This window comes from Podarcis erhardii, assembly GCF_964252035.2.
Source record: "Podarcis erhardii genome assembly, chromosome: 1".
Taxonomy (NCBI): domain Eukaryota; kingdom Metazoa; phylum Chordata; class Lepidosauria; order Squamata; family Lacertidae; genus Podarcis; species Podarcis erhardii.
Genome location: NC_138497.1, coordinates 135,581,489 through 135,607,538, shown reverse-complemented (window position 1 = coordinate 135,607,538; position 26,050 = coordinate 135,581,489). Strand labels below are relative to the sequence as shown.

The window sequence follows — 26,050 nt, the reverse complement described above, 5'->3', positions numbered from 1 at the left end:
GCAAATGAGAACTAACATGAAAAAAGCATCATAAACTAACAGAGGTTACTTGTGATTTTGGTGCAGAGAGTGCGAATATTTTATATTCCCTATATTTCCAGGTAAAAAATAAAACATGTTTTTACAACTGAAAGGTAATTTAAAATTTTAAAAACAAAAACTGATTAGGGGTGAAGATATATGGATTTGCTAAAAAAAAAAAAAGTCCTCAATAAACTTCTGAGGATAAATATTAATATTTATTGCTAAGTGAAAATGCTTCCCTGCTTAGGAGCACTAGAAATAGATTACGTTCTCCATCTTGAGCTTTTGCAAAACAAAAATGCTTGTGCAATGGGATTTTGTTTCTCTATTCCACATCTCCAGCCCACTGGGCACCCCAAAATCTGCTTCAGAGGGGTGCCCAACCCTCCAGAACAGGTTCGTGTATGTGTTTGTGTGTGTGTGTGTGAGAGAGAGAGAGGGGGGGGAGGGAGGGGGGAGAGGGAGAGGGAGAGGGAGAGAGAGAGAGAGAGAGAGAGAGGTATTTTTTAACACATATAAATGGGGGAGAGGAGATACATTTTGCCCCCATGTAAAATGTGCCACTTCCCATTTTAGTGGGGTTTTTCAGGGTTTTCCCATTTGGCTTGTAATCTTATCACATACACAAATATGATTGGCTGCCTGAGGATGATGATGACAGCATCACATTAAAAGCCAGTGTAGTGTAGCAGTTAGATTGTTAAGACTAGGACTGATGAGACTCAGGGAGATACCATTTAGCCTTGAAGCTCACAGGGGGACACTGGGCTAGTCACTGTCTTTATCCTGCCACACAGTTTTCTTTTGAGAAGAAAACACGTTCTCCGCCTCAAGCTCCTTGGAAAAAGGGCAGAACATAAATGTAATAAAATATAAGGTAAAAGGTAAACGACCCCTGGACAATTAAGTCCAGACAAAGGGGACTATGGGGTGTGGTGCTCATCTCACTTTTCAGGCCGAGGGAGCCAGCGTTTGTCAACAGACAGCTTTCCAGGTCATGTGGCCAGCATGACTAAACCAGTTCTGGTGCAACGGAACACCTTGATAGAAACCAGAGCGCATGAAAACGCCGGTTGCCTTCCTGCTGCAGTGGTACCTATTTATCTACAGTGGTACCTCGGGTTACAGACGCTTCAGGTTACAGATGCTTCAGGTTACAGACTCCGCTAACCCAGAAATAGTACCTTGGGTAAAGAACTTTGCTTCAGGATGAGAACAGAAATCATGTGGTGGCGGTGCGGAAGCAGCGGGAGGCCACATTAGCTAAAGTGGTACCTCAGGTTAAGAACAGTTTCAGGTTAAGAACAGACCTCCAGAACAAATTAAGTTCTTAACCCAAGGTACCACTGTACTTGCACTTTGACGTGCTTTCGAACTGCAGGAGCTCACCCCGTTGCGGGGATTTGAACCGCCAACCTTCTGATCGGCAAGCCCAAGAGGCTCAGTGGTTTAGACCACAGCACCACTGTGGTTTAGACCACAGCACCACCACTTATGACTGACGGGATGAGACTACCTCAAGAAGAAAGCCAGGGCTTTTTTGGTTGTTTTTTTTTTTTAAAGAAGTGGTGCCACAGCTGTAAACCAGGGAAAGAGAAAAGGCAGTGAATTACCATATTTACTTGAATGTAAGGTGCCCTTTTTTTGCCAAATTACGTTATGAAAATTAGGGTGCACATTAGAATCAATGGCACATTACATTCGAATAAATACAGTAGGTTAATTTTCCTTGGCTGTTCCCATCACCTAATCAGATGGAAGAAAGAATATAATGTGCACCTGTTTTTGACAAATTACGTTGAGAAATTTAGGGTGCACATTAAATTCAATGGAACATTACATTTAAGTAAGTACAGTAGTGTCAGTCAGCAAAAAGAACAGGTAAGAACAATATTAAAAGAATTTATCCCGTTTCTCTCTCTTTCAACCCTTCCTGTGTTAAATGTCATTGTTACACAGGCATCGTTTATTTAGATAATGTGAAATGTCAATTCAAAGAATTGTTGACAATATTGTTCCATGTCTCTGGCATCTCTTAGCTTACCCAACTACATATTGGTATCCATTCAAACTTCTCAGGAGAATATTTAGCAATTTCAATTTGCTCCGCTGGTAATGAATAGTATGAAGCAATTCTTTGTCTCAATGCACATGCTGTACACTCTTTGGAGATATCCCATACCAAATCCACAGGATGGTAATAATCTCTTTCCCCTGGTATGCCCATCTGCACTCGCAGAAGCAAATCCTTTGGTCTGTAGTAAGAAACATACACAATGCAATTAACATTAACAATGCAATTAACAATACATGCTGTATTGTTTTTAATACTGATTGGGAGCCGCCCAGAGTGGCTGGGGAAACTCAGCCAGATGGGCGGGGTATAAATAATAAATTATTATTATTATTATTATTATTATTATTATTATTATTATTATTATTATTATTATTCTCAAAATATATGTCTACATTAATGTCACAGAGACTCCATAGATTCCCTACTCTTTAAAAAAAAAGGTACTATAGAAGGAAAATTCAGAATAATTGGGATTTGAAATAAATATTTTACAAGGTTTTCTAAAACCTGTTTTGATGAATTGTGGCTGAATATCTTACCCAAGATTCTCTTCCTTGTGTAAAGGCTCTATACAAATTTCCACTCTGTTTCCTAGTTTGAATTTACTGAAAAAGAAACATAGTAAATATTTTAAATTCAGAATAGGAAAGGCAGGATATAAATAATTTTTTAAAAATACAAGTTCCACATTTAGAAGTTGGATTTTGAAATATCATAGACTGTCAATTTAACTGTTGCCAGAACTACACAAGGTAGTTAGAAATCCTCCGCCTAATTTATACAGACAGAACAGATTACCTTCCTGAAAAGAATTAATCAAAAAGAGGTCTAGGCCACAATCGATGATGCTTAGTTTGTTTTAATTGCTTACGATAGTAAAGAACAACTGAAAGAATGCTTGCAGGACAACCATACACATGCCTACTGAAAAGCAAAACCCACTGAAAACTTTCTTTTATGAAACTGGATTTCAGCCTCAAAGTACGTGAACCACAATCCCACCAAATTCAAAGCGACTTACTCTTAGTTAAGTGTGTAGGATTGCAGTGTTACTTAAAAATAATGGTAAAAATATATTGCATTAACGTTTATTTAACTGAATGTTATACATAGAAACATACTGGAGTTGCTGCTTATTGTTTCGTAAAAGCCTGCAAGGGCACTTATTTTCCATTGTCCAAACTCGGAGAAACTCAGGTAGTGGAATACTAAGCTCTTCAGAGAACTGCAAAGTCATCACCTGAAAAGAAAAGTACTTTGCTAGCAATTTTAGAATAAAATGTTAGTTTAAGCTCAGAAAACTAGTAATTTTCTAACTTGCAGGACTACAAATGTAAGCATAATTTTTAACCACCACATCACATTTCTTTTAAGAACTTTACTATTTTCCCCAATATTATTGAAATGCAATGTTGCGGAGGGTCCTAGGGATTTTTAAATTTTCTGTTAAAATCTACATCACATAAAATCTTCAAAGGATAATTCCCCACACTGCAACCTCTATATGCAGTGCTACTGGGAGCAGATCTCAGACTTATACCCACTCTATTTTTATGCATAAAGCTTAACACCAGAATCAGGTGGAACAATGCTTATTTGAGCACGGAAACTTTGGTACACAACTGGCTTTCATGTTACATTCTAGTTACAAGGAAAGGCAGAGGAAGGTGTACTAGTCCAAAACTCTCCTCCAATCATCTCAGTGTGTAGAGGCTCATCGAGGCTCCTTTACTATCCACACTAGTCTCCCCAAAGAACTCTTGTCTCTGGGATGTAACATAGGCCTGGTTCACCCATCACATTACATGATACTGTAGTTTAATGTAAATGAGTAGCAGGCCATTGCAGGCTGCTCAAAAGTTTCTACAGCATTTCCCCCCTGCTCCTGCTACACTGCAGAAAAAGAAACCGGAGTCTTGACTTGTTGTGTTGCCTAAAACTGGCTCATGGCTTGTTTCATCCAAACATGGCTTTGTTTGTTTGGATGAAACTAATCACAAACTGGGGTATGGGCAACCCCCCTCCTGCCATGCCACAAGCCAGAATCTGTTATCCAAACGGGCCTTATGGTTTCTGTTCTCCAAACAATTTATAGTGATAAGCCAAGATCAGAACTTTTTAACATTTATGATTTGATTGGAGAAAAACTCATTCATATTAAAACATAGTTTGTATTAAACTATGTCTTAACTGGACTACAGCCAATTTTCCATGTCAATGCAGTGAAATCTCAATGAAAGTTCTATGTCTTGGGTTTTTCCCCCTTAAAAATTCAATTACTGTTCAGGAACTTAGTGGTAGAGCACGCAAAAGACCTTGGGAAGGTGTCCAGGATTAAACCTATTAAAAAGGGTTTCAGATAGCAAAACTGAGAAAAAGCACTGTCTGAGATCTTAGAAAGCTGCTGTCAGTTGCAGAAGGCAGTTCTGGACTAGATGGAGCAATGGCCTGATTCATTATGAAGCAACTATTTATGCTCATATTTCACCTCACCTAAAAGTTTCCCGTTAATTAAAACTGACTATTTCACAAATATTACCCCCAACCTCTTACACCCTACACAGGAAGGACACATACACAAAAACCATTAATAAAGGAACTTGTCTCAAAATGCAGAGTGGTTCTTGTGATACTGCATGTTCTGCATTCACATACAGAAATTGTAATTCTGATGAAAGTCTAACATGAGTCTTGCAGCTAAGGACACATGAAACAGATGACAAACTGCTAGGAGTGGATATTAGGAAGTGTCTCAAAAGTCCCTGGTTGTACTTACCACTGAAAATGGCATCTAAGCAAATGCCATATCAGAACATACTGGAGACAGAGGAAAGGAAATAAAAAATATATATTAATAGATCTTACTTAATGAGTAGATTTGTCTTCGCTTAACAAAATGTAATATCTAACCTGCATCTTTAGGTCTTCCAGGAAAGCGTCTCCTGAGATTTCTATATCACCCACATAACATAGGTCAACTTCACTTTGTAGAAATGTTGGTGTATCTTTAAAGAACATCAAGAGTCAGAGTTTAATGAAATTTAGAGTTCTTCAGTTACAAAATTAGTAAAACATGAATTGTGTTAACAATAACTAAACTAAAATGGAGCTCCAAGCTCTGTGCTCTCCCTAACCTAATTAAAAGAGAAATAAATAGCCCTCAGTGCCTTACAAGGGCTTCCCCTGTTTCTTTTTAAGCAAGTGTCTGGTCCAAGAAATAATTATTTACATTGAACTTCAAAATTTTATTATTATTATTAATAATAATAATAATTCAAATACAAACTCTTGCTGACATGGTGATACGGGGATGGCTAAATAGCTACTTCCAGGGATGAAAATATATTTAGTTTTTGTTTTTGTTTGTTTCTGTGTATTGCTTGGAGACTTATAACTTACCTCCAGATGTGGACAGTTCCAGAGCTTCCATTTTTTTGCAGACAGAGTTTCCTTGGTCTTGCCTGTTCCTTTTGTGCCTTGACTGAGAGAAGGCTTTGTACCACCAGACAGACACTTTCAGGAACCCCTTTGGGAATTAATGAAAAACGTTCTATGTGGGCTTTAGAACAGATACTAATTGTAATACTTCTGAATAAAGGATTAAACAAAAACAATGCAGAGTGCTCAGTAGTCTATGATTTGCAGATAAATCCCAATGCCCTGCCCCAGGTTGAAGGATGGAGTGTTAGGATGCCACAGAGTCGTCTCTCCCCCAGCCTTTATTGAAAATAAGCATATTTTTTCAGATTTAACTACCAGGTTTTCTCTGGGAAAACTGATTACATTACTTCAGCTTGCTGTTGTCACTGCTATGCTGAAACTGAAAGGCCAGCTTCCTAAATACTACACTTTTAATACAAAAAATGTTATTTCACCTTTGGCGGAAGCTTCCCCTCAGCAACATTCAGTATATCCCCACTGCAGATATTTAGTTCTTTTAGTGTGGCAGCCTGAGGAAACAAAAGTAAACATGTAAGAGAATACAGAAAACGCAAAAGATAGCAATGTTTTATCCATAACGGGGAAAACCCTCCAAAGTTTGTTTCAGCAATGGGAAATCCTCTGCCCCAAGCTTGCCCCCCACCCCCCTGACGACTCAGGTGTGGAGTGGGTACCAACATGGCTGCAAAGGAACAACTGGGAACCCTAAAATGTGTTCCTGATTTATAGTGCTTGTTGGGGTGTCTGGTATCTTCTCTCTCTTCCAAAATAGATGTTGGCTTATATTACAGGTGTAAGTTCTGTATTATTTTATTAATACTATTGCTACAAGTCTTTGGTTAGAACAATACACCTATGAGAAAAAAGGGCACCAAATGCAAACCCCTCTGGGATTAGTTCCACTCAGGAAATTCCAATCCGAGATCCTGAGTGGAGCTGATTCTTGTCAAAAGTGAGGTTTCAAAGTCAGTGCCAACCAGCTGATTATCAGGGACTTCAAGTCCTGCTTGGATTGGCTAGGATTTCTCTTTACAGAGTGGCTTCAACTCAAGCTGCCTTGCGAAGGTAGACTGGGCCACCTGACTCAGGGTGGTGTTAGGTGATTAACAGGTGGGCCTGCTGGAGGTGAGAAAGCTGAGAATCCAGGTCACTGCCAGGTTCTGTTCCCCACCCACTGACTAGATGCTGTTGCTGTGAGGTCAACATGTACTCAGTTCCACGATGGAAATTGCAGGCTAGGTCCCACACAGCCATCCTATGGTTCTGGAATAAACCCTTTCCCACGGTCTGAGAAAACACAGTCTGATTTGTAGTCCAGATCTGACCCACATCTTAAAGAAAATACACAGATTCCTGGGTAAGATTTCAGAAGTAATGAGAAAGATTGTAGACTTTATCTTGGCAAAGCCAGGGGTTGATTTTGGATGCTGTATTACAGGCTTCCTCAACCTCGGCCCTCCAGGTGTTGTGAGGCTACAATTCCCATCATCCCTGACCACTGGTCCTGCTAGCTAGGGATCATGGGAGTTGTAGGCCAAAAACATCTGGAGGGCTGAGGTTGAGGAAGTCTGCTGTATTAGGTAAAATAGTCAATTGAAGTCATATATGGTAGTATTAGGTAAAGGTAAAGGGACCCCTGACTATTAGGTCGAGTCGTGGCTGACTCTGGGGTTGCGGCGCTCATCTCGCTTTATTGGCCGAGGGAGCCGGCGTACAGCTTCCGGGTTATGTGGCCAGCATGACTAAGCTGCTTCTGGCGAACCAGAGCAGCGCACGGAAACGCCGTTTACCTTCCCACCGGAGTGGTACCTATTTATCTACTTGCACTTTGAAGTACTTTCGAACTTCTAGGTTGGCAGGAGCAGGGACCGAGCAACGGGAGCTCACCCTGTCGCGGGATTCGAACTGCCAACCTTCTGATTGGCAAGTCCTAGGCTCTGTGGTTTAACCCACAGCGCCACCCGCGTCCCTATGGTAGTATTACTTAATGGTTAATACTACTCATTACTTTTGAGAGGGGCTAACTTAACCTGCAATTTCCATCTTGGAACCAAGTCTACATGCTGATTTCATGGTTACAAGATACACGGTGACTTACATTTCCGACTTTAATTTTCATTTCAGTTTTCCTTCTTGCACTACATCCTGCTCTATGTAATATTTTGCCTGACATAGAGCTCTAGAAAGCCTGAACGTTTGCCACATTTTTGGTGACCCTCTGGTTGTCCTAGTAACGGTGTTACCCAGCTGTGTACAAAAGAAAGGAGGGCACCTAACCAAAGCTCACACAAGAAAAAATAAATAAAAATGGAGGGGAATGTAAGCAGTATACCCCATCTGCCTAGAGCAGAATCTCAGTGCCATTTTTAAATAACTGATTTCCAATTTGTAAAGGGCACTAAAAGTACTGAAGTAGTAATGGGTTAAATAATGGTGCTACAGTTGCACATGTATTTTGGACTAACAAGTATGTTCACAGGAGCTATAACCTTTATACAGTATTTACAAAGTCTTATAGAAGTAATATCAAAAGGAATACTTATGTAAATGAATGTAAAAAATGAAGGTATAAAATTAGCTTTTTTACTTCCTCACTTAACGCATCCCCAGCTTCATAGCACCAGTCAATCTTTCTCAAGTGCCAGTTGTCCCCTGCAAAAGAAACCAGGAAATCATGAAAGTGAAACATAAAAAATTACAAGAGTCACATCACGAATATTGTTCCTGCATATTTATCATTTTATTAAATACAGCGGGCCATATACAATGGGCAGAGCCATCCATATCCTCCTTGTGTGGGCTGGGGGGCACTGAGATTGAGCAGATGTCCTTTCACTCTGTTCAGCTGGCATCTTGCAGGCTGCCACCACCAGAGTAGCTCCAGAGTCACATGTGCAGAGCTTCCCCTTCTGCCCACTGAATAAAAACAGTGTTCCAGAGGCAGGGAAGGTCTGAGCTGGCATCTGGAGACCTCCTCACTATTCCAGCTTGGGTAATCCTGCCCGCCTCTTTCATCCCTGGTTGCTGTACAGAGCAGGGCTGCAGGTGTAGGGGTGGCCCTGCTGCTGCTATGTGAAACCCCACCAGCTGGGCTTGCACTGCCTCATAAGCCACACTCAAGAGAGCAGCTGTTGATAATCAACACTTAAGTTACTTAAGTCTATCGAATGTAATTAATCTACTCAGAGTATGACTAACGTGGGGTTATCACTCAATATAGAGGTCTGAGGTGGTGTAGCAAGAGAGATGCCATTTTGAGAATATTGTATTTCAATTATACCAACTTAGCAAATAATTAGATGTGGGAGATTTTTCCTTAGACTAGGTGACTTTTAGATTCCTGCCAAAGCGCACTAAAATCACAAACAATATTTTGCCACTGTAAAGACCGCTTTATGGCACAATTCTTGTTGTTGGCTTCAAAATTTTCACAGCAGTAATATTTAATACCAATAAAGAACTAAAACAAAGATAATAACTTTTATAATAAATTTATACTAACCAGTTAAGCCAGACTTCTTCAGCATTAAATTTAAACACTGAAAGAAAAATACACCATAACCAAAGTTAGTAAAATTTAAATACTGATGAACAGCACTCACTCTGGTACATCATGACAATTTATTTTATTTATAAAAATATTTCTAAACTAAGTATTTCCACGGCCACTCTGGGCAGCTCCCAACTATTAAAAACCCCTGATAAAACCTCAAACATTAAAAACTTCTCTAAACAGGGCTGTCTTCAGATGACTTCTAAAAGTCAGAGAGTTGTCTATTTCCTTGACATCTGATGGGAGGGTGTTCCACAGGGTGGGTCCCACTACCGAGAAGGCCCTCTGCCTGCTTCCCTGTAACCTCACTTCTTGTAATGAGGGAACTGCCAGAAGGCCCTCAGAGCTGGACCTCAGTGTCTGGGCAGAACGATGGGGGTGGAGGCGCTCCTTCAGGTATACTGGGCTGAGACCGTTTAGGGTGTTTAAAGGCCAGCACCAACACTTTGAATTGTGCTCGGAAACGTACTGGGAGCCACTGTAGGTCTTTCAGGACCAGTGTTAAATAGTCTCAGCGTCCACACCCCGTCACCAGTCTAGTTGCCGCATTCTGCATTAATTGTAGTTTCCGGGTCACCTTCAAAGGTAGCCCCACATAGAGCGCATTGCAGTAGTCCAAGCAAGACAGTCCGTGGGCAGGTAGGGTCTCAGCCTGTGTACAAGATGGAAAGGGTAGACAGCTGTCCTGGACAAAGAATTGACCTGTGCCACCATGGACAAGTACTTGTCTTGTCAGGATTCAACCTCAATCTGTTAGCCGCCATCCATCCTCCAACCGCCTCCAGACACTCACACAGGACATTCACCACCTTCACTGGTTCTCATTTAAAAGAGAGGTAGAGCTGGGTGTCATCTGCATACTGATGAACACCCAGCCCAAACCCCTGATGATCTCTCCCAGCGGCTTCATATAGATATTAAAAAGCATTGGGGAGAGGACGGAACCCTGAGGCACCCCACAAGTGAGAGCCCAGAGGTCCGAACACTCATCCCCCAACACCACTTTCTGGACACGGCCCAGGAGGAAGAAGCGGAACCATTGTATAACAGTGCCCCCAGCTCCCAGCCCCTTTAGACAGTCCAGAAGGATGTCAGGGTCGATGGTATCAAACGCCACTGAGAGATCCAGAAGAACTAGGAAACAGAACATAGAACCATACAAAAACACACACACATAAAATGTTAAAACCAGGAATTAGGTCAGTATTGTGGGAAGATGTATTCTTAATTGTCTGCATAAATCTAACAGCAAACATACAATTTAAATTAAAAACTACCACTTCAACCTTAAAAAGGCCATGTTTAAGATTTTGTTTTTCATTCCCTATTACACCACACAGAACAAAATAGATATGTCATTTGCTCATAGCCTCATTTTATTTATTTATTTATTATTGTTGTTTGCTAATCTTTGATTAGACTGATCAAATTATGTAAACCTAAAAAGCCAATTCATTTTTGCATTTTAAGATTGATTAGTTTCTCCAGAGGAACATTCAATTCTGAACCACTGTCTACAACAGCACTACAGTGCTATAGTGGTAGTACTAGAGTACAAAGTGGCCATACCAGAATTTTGAAATATCTCTACAGCAATGTGTTTACACAGAATTTATAGCTCCTGTATTTACCTCTCTTACAGTTGTAGTCTCCTCCACCACTATCTCCATCTCTGGACTAGACTGAAGCTCATGGCCCACAATATAATACAGAAAAAGCTAGAAGAAAGATGATTAATCAGGTTTCTTGCTTCATATACAGTTAAGCTTAGCATACTTCACATTTTAAGATTAAGGCATTTTATGGACACATAATCCAATATGGAATATGGCAGCCATGAAAATAAGTCATCAAATCAGTTTGTAATTTTTGTAAAGTTTGGCATTTAGTGACATATCAATGACCTAAAACAGTAACAAAACAGTCTTTCAATTAACAAAAGCTCCCCTGTTTAATCCTCTGGGGAAGAATGTTGCTTATCACAGGAGATTGGGGAAATATTTCTATGTCTGAAATATGAATATCTGAATGTAAGCATCCATAATGTGTTCTGAATTTAAAATGAAAGTATGTGGCTGAAAACAAGAGTAAGTGCACAATCCTATGTTCCTTGGGATGGCGTCCCAGGGGCTACAGAATTTAGTGGATCTCTCTCTCCACAGGTGGTGGAGGTGGAGGAGGAGATCCACTTGCAGACTGGATGATCTGCCCTTGTAAGCCCTTTCTCATACAGTATGGGAGAGGGAGGGAACCACCATCTGTATTTCCCTGCCATTAATGCTCCAATAGCACAGAGGGCACAATGGAGGCATTCCCAAGGGTTAGATCAAATCCACTAGATCCAAAGCTCTCACATACGCCAAACACACTGCTGGAAGAAAGTACCCGTATTTTTCGCTCTATAAGACGCACCAGACCACAAGACGCACCTAGTTTTTGGAGGAGGAAGACAAGAAAAATTATATTCTAAATCTCAGAAGCCAGAACAGCAAGAGGGATCGCTGCGTAGCGAAAGCAGCAATCCCTCTTGCTGTTCTGGCTTCTGGGATAGCTGCACAGCCTGCATTCACTCCATAAGACGCACACACATTTCCCCTTACTTTTTAGGAGGGAAAAAGTGAGTCTTATAGAACAAAAAATACGGTACATTTATTTTCACTCCCACTGGACCAAAAAGAAAATATGCCTTCCCCTTACCTTCCACCCTGCCAGCCTGAGCCCACCAAAGCTTAGTGTATGACTGCTCATCCACCATTGATCCTCCCTCTCCCGAAGTCAATAGGATTGCTCTGTAAACTCCTTTTTTCAACTGTATTTTTTGTTTGGGAGGGGCATAAGTTAATGGCAGAGCACATATACAAAAGATTATGGTTCATTCTCTGGTATCTTCAGTTAAAGGATCTAAAGCAGAAGGTTAAGAGTTACTTTTCCCCCTCCAGACATTATTGGGAGCTGATGCTAGTTATTCAGGCTACTATTTTGAACCCTGACAGTATAAGTTTCATTTAGTTCTATGTTCAATAACTAGGGAGCAATGGTTCAATACATTACTGTTACCTCTTATAAGATCACAGTTTTTCTGAACCCAAACAAACCAAAGGTTATGTTGATTGCTAATAAAATATTGACCCAGCACTGGGATTTAAGGAAACAATTTATAAACAAGACACTGTTATGTGGAATTTCAAAGGAAACTACTAATATCCAGTACACTAGCTGTGAACAATGCAGTGACATGCCTTAAACACACTGTGGGTGGAATCTAACACTACCATTCTGCTTGCATGACTGCTTTTCATCCAACACAAGCTTCTGCTTACGTAAGAGGAAGCTAGGTGGTTTTCACCCTACCCACTGCAGCCCTCTGCAAAACTGCTCCAGAGAGCTGGAGACCCTCTACAACAAAATGGAAGGTGGTAAAGAAACTGAATCTGGGAGGGGGAAATGAAAGAAAATTGCCTCCACTCAGCTTTAGTGGAGGAATCAATGGGAACAAGCCATTGGATTAAACTTCAGCAAGGTGTAGGTTTCACCCAAAGGTACACTTACCTCATTCTGCCACTAACAGTGCCAACAACAAAATGACAAGAATCAAAATAGTGACAAATGTTTCCAAAAGCCCTTGTAAAACCTTCTTTTACAGTTTGTCTTACCTCAGTGGCTGTTGGAGCTTTCCCAGAGCACAGTCCTAGAAGGGTTCCCATTTTCAGCTCTGCTTCTTTAACAGTATAATCCTCAGGCACTTAAGTAGCCCAAAACAGGAACAAAGAATCATGTTTTGTTTTTTAAAGCGGTAATGTAAAAATTAATCAGGAAACTCCAAAACGCACTGCACCTCATACAAGTTAGAAAGACTGGGTTTAGACTTCTGTTTCTGGCCACAAACGTGGAAGTAGTTCCCCATAGGCTCTCCAAAGCCTGAGGGAGGGAGGGGGGCCAGAGGAGGCTTATCCGGTCCCCCTCCCCCCCCCCCCGGAATTTGGAGGGGAGGGACGATGTGAGCCTGGATGCCGTCTGCAGCCAGCTTCTGCCGTCAATGGAGGTGGAAAACTTCACCGAAGGCAGGGGTGCAAGGCGCTGAGTTTAGCATGACCCTACCCAACGGCCAAACTGTAGTCTAAACCTCCCTTTAAATCCATCTCAGCCAAAAGAAGGGAACTCACCTTGAAAGCTATCTATAGTTGGGGGGGGGGCAACCCCCAAGAGACTGCGATCTACTCACAGAGTTAAAAACTGGCAGTCAAAGTTGTTGAGCTTTTTTCAGGGAGGAGGTAAAATGTTGAGCTGTTTTTAGGGGAGTCACAATTGTTCAGCTTCTTTGGGGGGAGCCAATGATCTGCCAGTGACCTACCGCAGACGTCCAGTGATATACCAGTAGACCACGATCTACCTGTTGGACATGCCTGCTATAGATGATACCTAATAACACCATGGAAGTTGGCACTGATACACCCAGGAACCTCTGCTTCCCAGTCCTTTACTCAAAATAGTTTAACATTTTATCATTAATTATTTTTTCCTTTATTCTTTTCCATTGGCTGTTCATATTTCAGTTAGTGCTTGTACTATTATTTAATTATAAGGTATTTTTGATAAATCCAATATAACTACTCTTCACTTTGCCAACCTACATAGATGTTAGTTTAAAATAATTATTCTTTCAAAGAACTTCATCCCCTGGTAATATGCAAATGCAAAGTTCCAATTGCAGTGGTGCCTCGCAAGACGAAAAGAATCCGTTCCGCGATTCTCTTCGTCTAGCGGTTTTTTCATCTTGCGAAGCAAGCCCATTGACGGCTTAGCGGATTAGCGCTATTAGCGGTTTAGCAGCTTTTAGCGGCTTAACGGATAAGCGGCTTAGAAAAAGGGGGGGGAGGGAAGAAAAGTCGGAAAAACTCGCAAGACATTTTCGTCTTGCGAAGCAAGCCCATAGGGAAATTTGTTTTGCGAAGCGCCTCCAAAACGGAAAACCCTTTCGTCTAGCGGGTTTTTCGTCTTGCAAGGCATTCGTCTTGCGGGGCACCACTGTGTTTTATTGTTGTTGGCAAATCCTTTGATCCTTTTCTCCAGATTTAATTCATTTCCTCTTTCTGTGAAAGCAGTTCACAACAGTTCAAAGATTCCTTTTATGCTGATCCTCCAGCTAAAACATTCTGCAGTTCTTGCTTCTCTCCCCCCCCCCCCGGCTCCTGTTCTTATGCTTAGTCTCCTGGCTTCAGTAAAAAACAACACTAATCCCCTCTTTCTTACCCAGTGCCATGTGGGGGGGGGTAGTCGTTATTCCTTTGCAAATGTTAAAAGTTTAAAAATCAAAACACCCTTTCTCCTATTTACCAACAAGAATAAACTAATGTCTATGTAGCTTGACAAAGGGAAGGGAAGTGCAAGGGGTCGGCTTAGATGGCCTCTGGGGTCCCTTCCAACTATACAATTCTATGATATAATATGCAATGCAACCATAAGGGGGAATCTACACACATATAAACTGTTCTGAAAATGCTTTTTTTAACAGCATTTTAAAAAAAATACATTGAATTTTCCATAAGGCTCACCATCATCATCTAGTGTCACACTGTATATTGTACCCAAAACACACTTTAAACCATGGGTAGGCAAACTAAGGCCCGGGGGCCGGATCCGGCCCAATTGCCTTCTAAATCCGGCCTGCAGACAGACTGGGAATCAGCGTGTTTTTACATGAGTAGAATGTGTCCTTTTATTTAAAATGCATCTCTGTGTTATTTGTGGGGCATAGGAATTCGTTCATTCCCCCCCAAAAAATATAGTAAAGCCCCCCACAAGGTCTGAGGGACAGTGGACCGGCCCCCAGCTGAAAAAGTCTGCTGACCCCTGCTTTAAACTTTTTATTTGCTGCTGTATAGCTGAATCTGATGTCTAATTTTAAAAAGCTGCAAATAACAAAGACAAAACAAATGGTTGCCTGATCATAAACCCTACTTCTTCTGTTTAAAAAAACGATAGCACAACCACAAACATACAGCTGCATTAAGCTGTATTTGGAGGATTGATATGTGAGCTTACCTGGACAAAGAAGTTTTCCATTTCTGCTAATGGGCCTGAGACAGCTATTGTTAACTGCAGCATGAAAAAAGAGAATAAAGATGGAATCAATACAAATCTATGAAGTTTCATTTGCCTGAATTTTTCTTCACCTCATTAATAGAAAGACAATTTAATTGAATGGACAATTGCTCCTCCAGGTTGGAATGCAGTTGGAAAGGACCACAAGGGTTATCTAGTCCAACCACCTGCAATGTAGGAATCTTTTTGCCCAGTGTGGGGCTCAAACCCACAACCTAGAGATTAAGAATCTCATGCTCTACTGACTGAGCTATCCCTTCCAAGCCAGAGTTTCTGCTCATTTATATGCATATCAAAATAGAGAAACAAATTTCACACAATGAGATTAAATTAATTTGAGATTAGAAACATTTACAAAAATAGATACATGTGATGTTCAAGGACATGTGTAAAAATTTCCAGAAAATGAACTGTGTGGTTGGGGCAAATTGTCTTATTTTTAGAATGATTATAATGTTCAGTCTTTGAAACACAACTTATGTGCATTTAACTCATGCGCATTCAGCTTTATGTTTGTGGCAAAAATATAAATGGAAAGTGGGCAGGGTTCTGGGAAAGATGACTTTGGCAATCCCACCTGCCACTGAATCTAATGAGTTTTGTCTCTCTGTGATTTTGGCTTTAGATGTGATCCTCAGAATGTAACCCGTGTATGTTGTGGACTTACTGTAGTAGAAAGTGTTTGATCCCTCTACCTTAATCACACAGGTGCTCTCATGCCTGTATGCATTTACTATTTCTATTTTTAAATATTACTATTTACTATTATATGCAATTACTATTTCTTCTGTCCATACCAAACATCTTCCCTTAATAGCTTTTGTATGTACACAAATACATTTTGTTAGCAGTTTCTGTTAGAACTGATAGAAACCCACATGCCTATTATTTTATCTACGATTTAAACAAAAGAATATATGGGTTGGATTAGCATGTCCCATGCATATAATTCTGCTCCCAAGGTTGCTCCTGCTGGAGGAAGTGCAGTTCAGGGTGAATGGAGGCTGTTTTCACCTAGTCATCCTTCCTCCTGCAGCCGCCTATATCCTCTTAAAAGCTGCCACAGAGGTAAGGAAGAAATGGAGGAAAATTCCTCCAGTAGCAGCTTTTGTTGGATCTGATACCACTTGATATCTTCAACACCAACTCTGAAATAACCAAGTGAACAAAATTAAATTTTGTAAAACTATTTTACCTAGCTCCTTGTCCAACTGCATTTCTTCTATTGCTTTAATCCTGATGTCTGCCATCACCTAAAATAAAAACCATTAATTAAATGCAAATGTGATTCAGCAAAGGAATGCAGATTTCATAAATGTTTATGTTTTAGTACTTAGCCCCCTTAACAGCTGATGGCTGAAACATTTTTATTAGCAACCAAAAATTTCATTTTACTGCATTTCTTTTACTCCTATAAAACCTTGTATATTTTCAGATGAATAAGCTGAAGAGGAAAAACCTTATATAGAAAAGTCAATAAGATATGTTGACTATGAATATACACTTAAATGTATTATTGAGCCATAAAATGCAGCTATTTGCATTTTAAAAGAATCTCCCCAACTTGCAACAATTATGTTTCTCCATAACCTAATGAGCTATTACTAAAACATTTTTAACTTCCTTGACACAAAAAGTGTATAATATGTAACTTGTTTATTTTAATTGAATTTCAGTCTTTTTTTTTGTAATAGACTACTTCCTACATCACATTTCCCAACTTGTGTTCTTAAGATGCATGCAGGTAAAGGACAAGATGTCCAGTAACACATGTATTGGAATTATGCAAGGAGTCAGCTGCAAATACCAAACATATGTGCCCAAGTACAAACAGTAAATACATAAATACTTCAGGTTGTATGAAACTAAGCAGCACAAAGTGCTAGCACAATGCGGTTTCCCCCTTCCTTCCCTTGCGTATGCCCCTGCATGATCCCCTGAACTGCTCCAGAGGGTGGAGGAAACCCCACAGCAGATTTAGGGGGTGCACAGGGAGGAGAGGGGGTGACTGCTCCGCCGTGCAAGGAGAAATTCTTGTGCTGATGTACTATCTGCTTAACACTGTACTGAGTACAACCCATTTATTGAAGACAAGCAAAGCTATTTAAATGTATATCTACCATATGTGTTTAGCACTTTCAACGTGTGTTTCTGTGCCCTAGTTTAAAAAGCAATGTGTGAATCAGTCCTCACATTCTCAGCTGACACTAGGGGTGTTACAAATATATGCACATCTTCCTACTTTCCTATAAGCATCTAAAACACAAGCAGGCAAAAGTAACAAGGTAAACAGCTTTCTGGACTTGGACAATTTGAAAAGCAAAACAAAGTAGATGAGCTGAATTGAATGGAAGGAAATGAATCAGTGGAGATGAAATCTCTCAGAGCCGTGCAATCACAGTTGCTTTACTTACTGTTTCAATAGTTGCAGTAATTTTAACTTGTATCTCTTCAGCCTCCAATCTACAGAAATTTTTTACTTGTAACCAGCTGATATCATGCGTAAAAGCAGTCAAATTGCCGCCTGCCACATTCACCATGCTGCAAACAACACATGCTTAGAATGCATAATTGTGCACCACATGTAAGACAAAATGCAGGGAAATGAATTCTAAACAATGGTACTAATCTAAGCAACTAAATGACCCAGCAAGGTAGGGTCTCGTTCTTATGTAATAAACTAATATTGCAAATATCAGTCACAGCACAACCCCAATCCCCCATTGTCATCAAGGAGACACTGTGGTGGGCAGTACTAGACATGCAAGTGTCAGAAGTCACAACACCAGGTGGTAAATTTGATTTTAGTCAGTATCATGTGCCTACTAGATTTCTTGTTCTTTATCCTTCTCCTCTTTTGGTTATTTATTAATTATTCAAACACTGCAATGAATACGTATGGCACACTTCTAAGTTAAGTAATCTTCTAAGTTAAGTAATCTTAGTGCCTTAATGTCTGCTCCAAGCAGATTTCAACCTAGAGTTTAGCCCAAAGAAAAAATATAACCAGCTGCATATCAAGATGAATGCAGTTGCACATACATATACTTAGTGCAAATCCGTTCAAACCTTTCAACCCATGGGCTACAGATCCCTTAGAATTCTGGGTCCAAAGGGTTTGGGGGCTTCTGACTGCTTGAAAAGTATGGTGCAGAGCAATCATCTTTTGAAATCAGCGAGACTTTCAAAAGCAGTTTTTGATACGGCATAGTGAACCTGCAGAAGCTTTGGAGCCCATCCATGGTAGCTGTGGTTTAAATCTGCTGGTGGGGATTTTTAGCCATATTGCTGCTGATTGAGCCAACTGCGTAACTAACAACAACACTAGTTTTGGATAATCTGATGGATTGCTATACCTCAGGATGCAATGCTGGCATTTTTATGGCCAGCTCAGACCACAGCTGATAAAACACTTCAACGTTGTCTATATGTTAATTTCCTATACTGGAACATCCACCCAAATATTTCTTAAAGTATGCCCTATGAATCCTATTCCCACAGAAATCCTTCAGGTGCCTTAAAATTCCAGTTTGACTGTACATAATCCAGGACCTAGATCGAGTCAAAGCCTGCTGACATCATGTATATGGGTACTACTGTGAATGGGGCCAACACAGAATCTCTAACAAAGTACACTGGAAATATGCATTCCCACATCAACAGAAATGAAACTATACAAAAAGACACACGAACTCTCTATATTGGTGGGTTTAGGTAATAAATGTGGGAATGAAACTAATTAAATTTAGGGTCTCTCACAGAAGTGGATCTATGGAAAGAGACAGAAAAGAAGGCGGCGGTGTAATTTAGGCATCTTGAAAAAGAGCTCTAGCACAAAAGGATTAGAAGGAAATGTTGAAAAGGAAAGCAGATTCTGAAATACACATCCCAGTCACATTCAGAATTATTTACCGTGATAAATCTTTTTCATACAAAACTTCTCAGCTGGCATGACTTTTAGCAAATACTCTTAAATAGAGAACAAATCTCTTGCCTACATGTTCTTTGCCCTAAATCGTGTAAAATAGGAAGGAAAGAAAGGGGGCTCCACTGAGCTTTACACCAGGCTGCAGCTACAGACTGATGGACCTTGCTCAATATATTTATGCTTCTGGTTGCAAAAACATTGTTACCAGCTGTGAGTCCTTGAGATGGTGGAAAGAGGTGGCGGTAGAAGTAGGACAGCAGAATCCCACTTGAATTATATCAAAGATGTTTATAAAGTGGTAGCATGTGCAAAAAAAAAAAAAAAAAGCATTACAGAATTCCTGTTCATGGTCCCTGGTAACCTGGATTAGGTGCCTTGCAGCACTGTTCAGGGCACATGGGGTGAGGGGGAGGCGAGAAAAAACTGGGTTGAAATATTTCATTTCTCACTCTTCTGAGACAACCTGTCACTGTCAGCTTGAACCTGAAAGCCTTAGCAGGATGGAGCGAGACATTTCTAGAGAACAAGAAAGGAAAAAAGTGTCCTCTCCCACTGCTGAAGCCTCCTTGTGCAATGCAGGGTACAATGCAAGGCACAGCCCCCAACCCTAACAGCCTCTTCAGGGCTAAACAGGATTAAGTAAGGCTCCTCCACCCCTTGTGGGCCATTTTGACAGGTGGGTGGGGTGCCTACCTGTCAATCACCTGGTGCCACCATGGCTTCAGGTGGCCAATCTTCAAAGGAAAGAATTGGGATGGCATTTTATGTGCACCCTAATTTTTTCCTTTCTTCCTTTGCAGTCTGACTTAAACTCCAGTCAGGCTGCAAAGGAACATCCCTATCAAAATGGGGATTGCAGGTATCACCAACAAATCCCTACAAACCTTGCTTCTGGCAGGGATTGGCTGCACTTGGGAATTTTGATCAGGAGCTCCCAAGTGGAACCAGTCCCAGTACGGCTTGCATTTGGTGCCAAATTTAAAACGCACCAATAACAAACCCAGTTTGCCAAGAAACTATAGGAAGTTTCTTTGCCGTCACATCAACACCTGTCCCACACTTAATGTTACATATTAGGTAAAATATAGGGCAGGTGGGTGTGGCTTAGGGAAAACTGCCTCACAGGAAAATTAGGACCTCTGCTGAGTCTCACTTGGATCACACTCAAGAGACACCTGTATGAGTGGGCCGTGAGATGGCCATTTCCCATTCTTTCCTCATAAACTGCCCTCAATACTGCATGGGTCCTAGAGGTCTTTTTTAAATCACCAAACACGTAACTGGCTTGTCATATAGCTTTCCACAACTGAATTACACAATGAAACATAAAAGGAGAATAAACACTTAATCTCAATTCAATTCACAGGATTTACCTTTGGTCATGGCTGTCTAAAACTAGGATTGAGCTTCCATTCTTGAGCCCAATATTTCTGAGCGTCTGTTTCATATCTTCTTCAGGAATGATTTTCCAGTTTTCAGAGTCTTTCTCAGACCCTGAATGGTTCTTTAAGACAATCCCTTCGGGGGACATTAAAGCATCACAAATAGCTCTCAGGTTTGAACTACATGGAAATACATGCTGGGATTCCATAAATTGCTGTCCCACTCGTCCTTCGTTATGTCCAGCTAAACGAAGAACGTTTATAAGAACAGGTTCATGGTCAATGCCAGTCAGAACTTCCACTCCATCAACCTATAGAAACAAAGCAGAATTATTTGAGCACAGATAATGAGCTGAGAGAACATTTAGTTAATGCTGCAAGTGCAGGTTTCTGTAAAACCATGATCTTCCTTGTATGCCACAAGCAGTATACTTTGAGCAATATCCTTAATTAATACAAAAATTTGTTAAGGTGTAATAAAATGTGAAGGCTTCAATCAGGGAGTTGGCAAGCTTCTGTGTTGAAATATTTAATTGATTTCAAAGGCAGGTAATTTTACTGTATTCTTATTAAATCACTATACGTTCATAGAACATACAAAGTAGTAAATCATTCAAGCCAGATCTTAGAATCATAAAATTGTAGAGTTGGAAAGGAGCCCAAGAGTCATTTAGTCCAACCCCCTGCAAAGCAGGAATCTTAACTAAAGCATCCAAATAGATGTTAGTATCCATTCATATGCAACTATTCAGAAGGGGGTGAAATGCCTCTAGGTAACTGACAGGTAAAAACATAATACATTATCACACCACAAATGTTTAAAATGCATAGCATGAACACCCAACAACAAAGCCCATTTCAACCACAAATAAAAAAAACCACACAGAACGCTCATAAAAAATGCATTTGGCCACTAGATGAGAAAGAGTGTTAGTTATACAATAGTAAAATTGCCGGGGGGGGGGGGACAACAGGGTTGATAGGGATATCCAGTTGTGTGTGCTTGCGCCCTTGTGTAGGAAACTATTGTGGCTATCATTTAATTTTTGAGCTTTGTGAAAATTGAAATAATATGCACACAGTTGGCACAGGTAAGCAAACTCCTAACAAGAAAAGCAAATGACATAAGAATGATAGCAGAACAACAAGATCCTGACACAAGGAAATGAAACCAATGTTTCTTCTAGGCATAAACAGACTCTAGCCATTAATTAAGATATGGCATGCAATTCAACAAATAATAAGCTTTAAAGTGAAAATAAACTTTAAAAACAACAAAATGTGTTTGTCCCATTCACAAGGTAGATAGTTTTGTACCTCTTTTCCATTCCACACGAATATATTGGCTCCATCAGAAAGTCCAATGCCACTCAACGTAGAATCATCCCCTAACAAACAAAATAGTTTTTTAACTCCAAAAAGACACACTGAAAAGTAAAAAGGCCCTTTAAAATTATATAAGCCAATTATGTCTAAAGAATCTCCAACATTTGACTTCGTTTCACTGTAAAGTGTAACTTTATTAGCTAAATGCTTTCTCCTTCTGAAACGGAGGAAACCCTCAAACTATGCAGCCCAAAAGCCAATTTACAGCATTAAGTTAATTAATCTGTATTCTTTAGTTAGGCTTGTTCTAAGTTATTTATTGTGAAAGAATTTGTATCTTTTTGCCAGTCTAATACTTCTGCCACATAGGCAGGACAAATCTACGGTATTTTTCATCAGCACCACACAAGAATATTTGAAAATGTATTTCCTTGATGTGTTTCATGTATGTGTATGTTGTTGTTGACATACGTCTGTCTCAGGAGACAGTACGGAGAACTGCGCCTTTGGGGATGAAGTCAAACTGTTGGAAGGTTGCAACAGGATCACATATATAAAAAAACCTACTGCTTGTATGCCTTTCCAGCTGCAACTATGTAGCTGATCCTCATCCAGCCCAACAGATGCAGCAATGGGGTAAGAGAGCTTTGTGGCAACACTTACGTCAAGTGTAACCACTTAACCTGCCCAGGAAACATTACGCCCAGAAGTATTTGCCAATGTCAAGTACAGTGCTATAACAATTATTTAAATTTGCTTCTGAAATGTCTCGTGTTAAAATTTATTATTTTACAAGTCTGAATAGTAGGAATGCCACCTTTCTCCCATGGCTCAACAAACTAATAAAAGCTACCACCTCTCTTCTATTAAAAAAGCCCTTTAAAGCCCTTCACGGCCTAGGTCCCTCGTACCTATGGGACCGCCTCTCCTGGTATGCCCCACAGAGAGCCTCAAGGTCCATAAATAACAACACCCTAGAGGTCCCGGGCCCTAAGGAAGTTAGATTAGCCTCAAGCAGAGCCAGGGCCTTTTCAACTCTGGCTCCGGCCTGGTGGAACGCTCTGCCTCATGAGACCAGGGCCCTGCAGGATCTGATTTCTTTCCGCAGGGCCTGTAAGACAGAGTTGTTCCGCCTGGCCTTTGGCTTGGAGCCAATTTGATTCCCTCCCTCCCTCTCTTTCTTTTTCTTTTTTCTTTTTTCTTTTCCTTCTCCTCCTGCGAAGAGGCTACATTTTAATATTTTAATGTTCCATTATTTTAATGTTGTATTTTATTTTTGTTTTTAAGTTGTAATCATTCATCTTGTTTTTATTATTGCTTGTAAGCCGCTCTGAGCCCAGCCTTGCCTGGGGAGGGCGGGGTATAAATAAAAAATTATTATTATTATTATTATTATTATTATTATTATTATTACTACTAACAGATCTTTGCTCATCAGCTAATTTCCCCTCTCCAGAGACTTCTACTTCATGTGCACAGAAATCACTGCAGATAGGAGCCCCAATCTGCCAAGCATAAGAAGTTTGAGGAAACAGATTTGTGAGCATTTATCTACTCGTACCATATAGGGGCAAAGCTGCATCACAAGGGTATCCTCACATTGTATCTTTGCACAAACTCGATTACTAGATGCAGCAGGATGAATTTAGCCTTATGTAGATCATGTGGCTCCATGCAATGAAATGAGTGCATCTCCATCTGGGGGCTCTTCTTCTGTCACTCAGTTCTCCCAATCCCATTCTAAGCAATCCCATTCTAAGTGAGGGAATCGTATGACTGAATGCTCCTCCAGATCAATAATTGCACATAGAAAAATAGTCAGAGAGAGTAAGTTTAGCTCACCCTCCCTCCCATTATGATACGACGTTTGGAACACCAAAGAATTTTAAAGAAAAACATCCAACCATGTGGTCAGGAACCACAATTTATGTCAACAAGGCAACATGCCTATGCCTCAAGCCCAGGGGCCAGATGCAGCCTTTTGTGGAGCATGGTGCCACAGGGTAGGGTGGAAGGCAAGGAGGCAGTAGGCTAAGCCAGAGCCAACCACTTCTGGCTTTATTCCCCTCTTATACCCTGCTGAATTCTATGAAGGCAGCACTGAGACTAAGGAGGAGCCAGTGCCATCCTTTGGGCTGGTTCTAAGTAAGGAGGAAGCATAGCTGTCAACTTTTCCCTTTTCTTGCGAGGAATCCTATTGAGCCAGTGTGGTGTAGTGGTTAAGAGCGGTAGTCTCATAATCTTGGGAACCGGGTTCGCTTCCCCGCTCCTCCACCTGCAGCTGCTGGGTGACCTTGGGCTAGGCTCACTTCTCTGAAGTCTCTCAGCCCCACTCACCTCACAGAGGGTTTATTGTGGGGGAGGAAGGGAAAGGAGAATGTTAGCCGCTTTGAGACTCCTTAAAGGGAGTGAAAGGCGGGATATCAAATCCAAACTCCTCCTCTTCTTCTTCTATTCAGAATAAGGGAATTTCCCTTTTAAAAAGGGAAACGTTGACAGCTATGGGAGGAAGGCAAGAGGGGGCTGACTAAGGACAGGCTGAGTTTGGTTGGGTAGTGCCCCATTTGCCCTGATGGACCAGTTGCTATTGCCCTTCAGTTTTCTTTCCAGCCCTTGGGACTCTTCATAGGTCACCCCCTCTCTCCCCAGGGCAGGCCAAACCACTCATCAGCCCTGCTGCTCCATGCCTTCCTCAAGCTGTTTTTCCGTAGCTGGAATGCATCCTTGTTCTGCAGATGGGGAAAAGAGATTGTGTGTGTGTAGAAACCTTCTGACTTTTGGATGTAATCTACTCTATCAAAGGCAAGTCGTGTCCATTGCACCACCCACTTTTGGCTTCTTGCACAAATACCCACTACTGCCACCTGGGCTGAGAAAGGTTCCCCACTATTGCTATGCCTCATTGACTCAATGCTGTGTCAATGACATGTTTAAAAGAGGAAGGTAATCGTGCATATTAGAAATGTGGCATACATAAAATTTTAATTCTATGGTAACTGATATTAGTGAAGATGTCTACCATAGCAATCAAGATGCTTTTAGATGCATACGTATCTTTGAAGAAAGGATTAACTGGTCACTCCAGCATAATCCAATAAATACATATAATCTCCTTAAAAGTATTTGGAGTGGGGGATTGTTTTTACAATTACATGTATGTAATTTTAAAGATATCTTACCTTCAAGTGTTTGGTATATATGCAGTCCAGCTGGAAGAGGCTTTGCAAGGCTGAGAACAAGGTTTCCTTCCCAAAATTCCAACAACTATTCACAAAAAGTGAATATATTTCAGAAATGCAGATATGGCTATGTAAATCATGTTGTTTATAAACAATTCACACAAGTAGCTGTGGATCTCCTGAAGGATGCCATAGTACTAAATAATTTATAATACATAAGGGTCATCTTATAGTAATCCACTCTACAAGTTACTAAAGTACATATCAAAGTATGTAGGCAAACAATCTTGTTTGTTCTACAAGCCTATTATTACTAAAGAAACTTAAACTCGGTGAAAGTTTGGGGAAATAGAATAACAGCAAATACCTGAAATACCAATTGCTGAAGTTCTCCCAGTGTTTTTCTCTTATCAATCGTAAGATCTAGAACACTTTCCTTCTGAGAAACTGCTGGGTGCAGAGCTCCATTGTAAAATTTATAGTGAGAAAATATATGGAGATGTAAATCAATATTGTTGTTTGCCAGGTCATATTCTGCCCTTTAAGAAATATTAACAGAAAAGTATGTTCAGTGAAAAATCTGAGCAAAATTGAACAAAAAACTTAATTTTCTTACCAATCATACCTTCAGAAACTTCCCACAGTAAAGACAAGTTCTTTAATTTGTATCTTACTTCATAAAATGTCATTCTAAAAGTCTCATGTATTTTTTACTAATTATGCATGTTGCACTGTGCTGGAATTTTATAAGGAATTTAATATTTTCAAAAAGTGTAATTGATTCTCTGATCAGAGAAGGCTCTCCGATCCAGTGAAGACTTCTGTGATTACAATGGAGAAAGGTAAGTTGGTTGATTCCCCATTCCTTCTGCACCCCTGCACAGATATCCAATTGCTCAAGAACATTGGGGGAGATTCTGGAACAACATGGAAAGTGGCAAGGGATGTGGGGGGCTTGAAGAAGAAAGCTGTGGGTGGCTTGTTTTTGCAACTATCACCTCCCTTCCCTTCCCGTTCTGTTCATAGAAGCCAGCACCG

General features: G+C 40.5%; 1 protein-coding gene and 1 long non-coding RNA gene across 7 annotated transcripts in view; one reads left to right on the top strand and one right to left on the bottom strand.

The window, feature by feature from the left end:
• Positions 1–26,050, bottom strand: part of USP40 (ubiquitin specific peptidase 40) — a 43,209-nt gene that overhangs the window by 2,378 nt on the left and 14,781 nt on the right. For 5 of the 6 annotated variants that reach the window (XM_081858022.1, XM_081858024.1, XM_081858023.1 and 2 more), the window contains exons 13-29: positions 25,380–25,551; positions 25,013–25,097; positions 21,825–21,895; positions 20,499–20,818; positions 17,612–17,738; positions 16,393–16,450; positions 15,138–15,191; positions 12,749–12,837; positions 10,727–10,813; positions 9,045–9,081; positions 8,130–8,194; positions 5,977–6,051; positions 5,501–5,627; positions 5,012–5,106; positions 3,223–3,341; positions 2,641–2,706; positions 2,069–2,279 (exon numbers count right to left, since the gene is read on the bottom strand). In XM_081858022.1, the coding sequence (XP_081714148.1) occupies positions 2,069–2,279; positions 2,641–2,706; positions 3,223–3,341; positions 5,012–5,106; positions 5,501–5,627; positions 5,977–6,051; positions 8,130–8,194; positions 9,045–9,081; positions 10,727–10,813; positions 12,749–12,837; positions 15,138–15,191; positions 16,393–16,450; positions 17,612–17,738; positions 20,499–20,818; positions 21,825–21,895; positions 25,013–25,097; positions 25,380–25,551 (1,858 nt within the window). Of the gene's footprint in view, positions 1–2,068; positions 2,280–2,640; positions 2,707–3,222; positions 3,342–4,877; positions 4,919–5,011; positions 5,107–5,500; positions 5,628–5,976; positions 6,052–8,129; positions 8,195–9,044; positions 9,082–10,726; positions 10,814–12,748; positions 12,838–15,137; positions 15,192–16,392; positions 16,451–17,611; positions 17,739–20,498; positions 20,819–21,824; positions 21,896–25,012; positions 25,098–25,379; positions 25,552–26,050 lie in introns of those variants that run through there. The other variant, XM_081858026.1, reaches the window with a different exon arrangement.
• Positions 1–26,050, top strand: LOC309336019. Its single transcript, XR_014153860.1, has 2 exons — positions 1–426; positions 25,955–26,050. It is a non-coding gene; the product is annotated as an uncharacterized lncRNA (long non-coding RNA).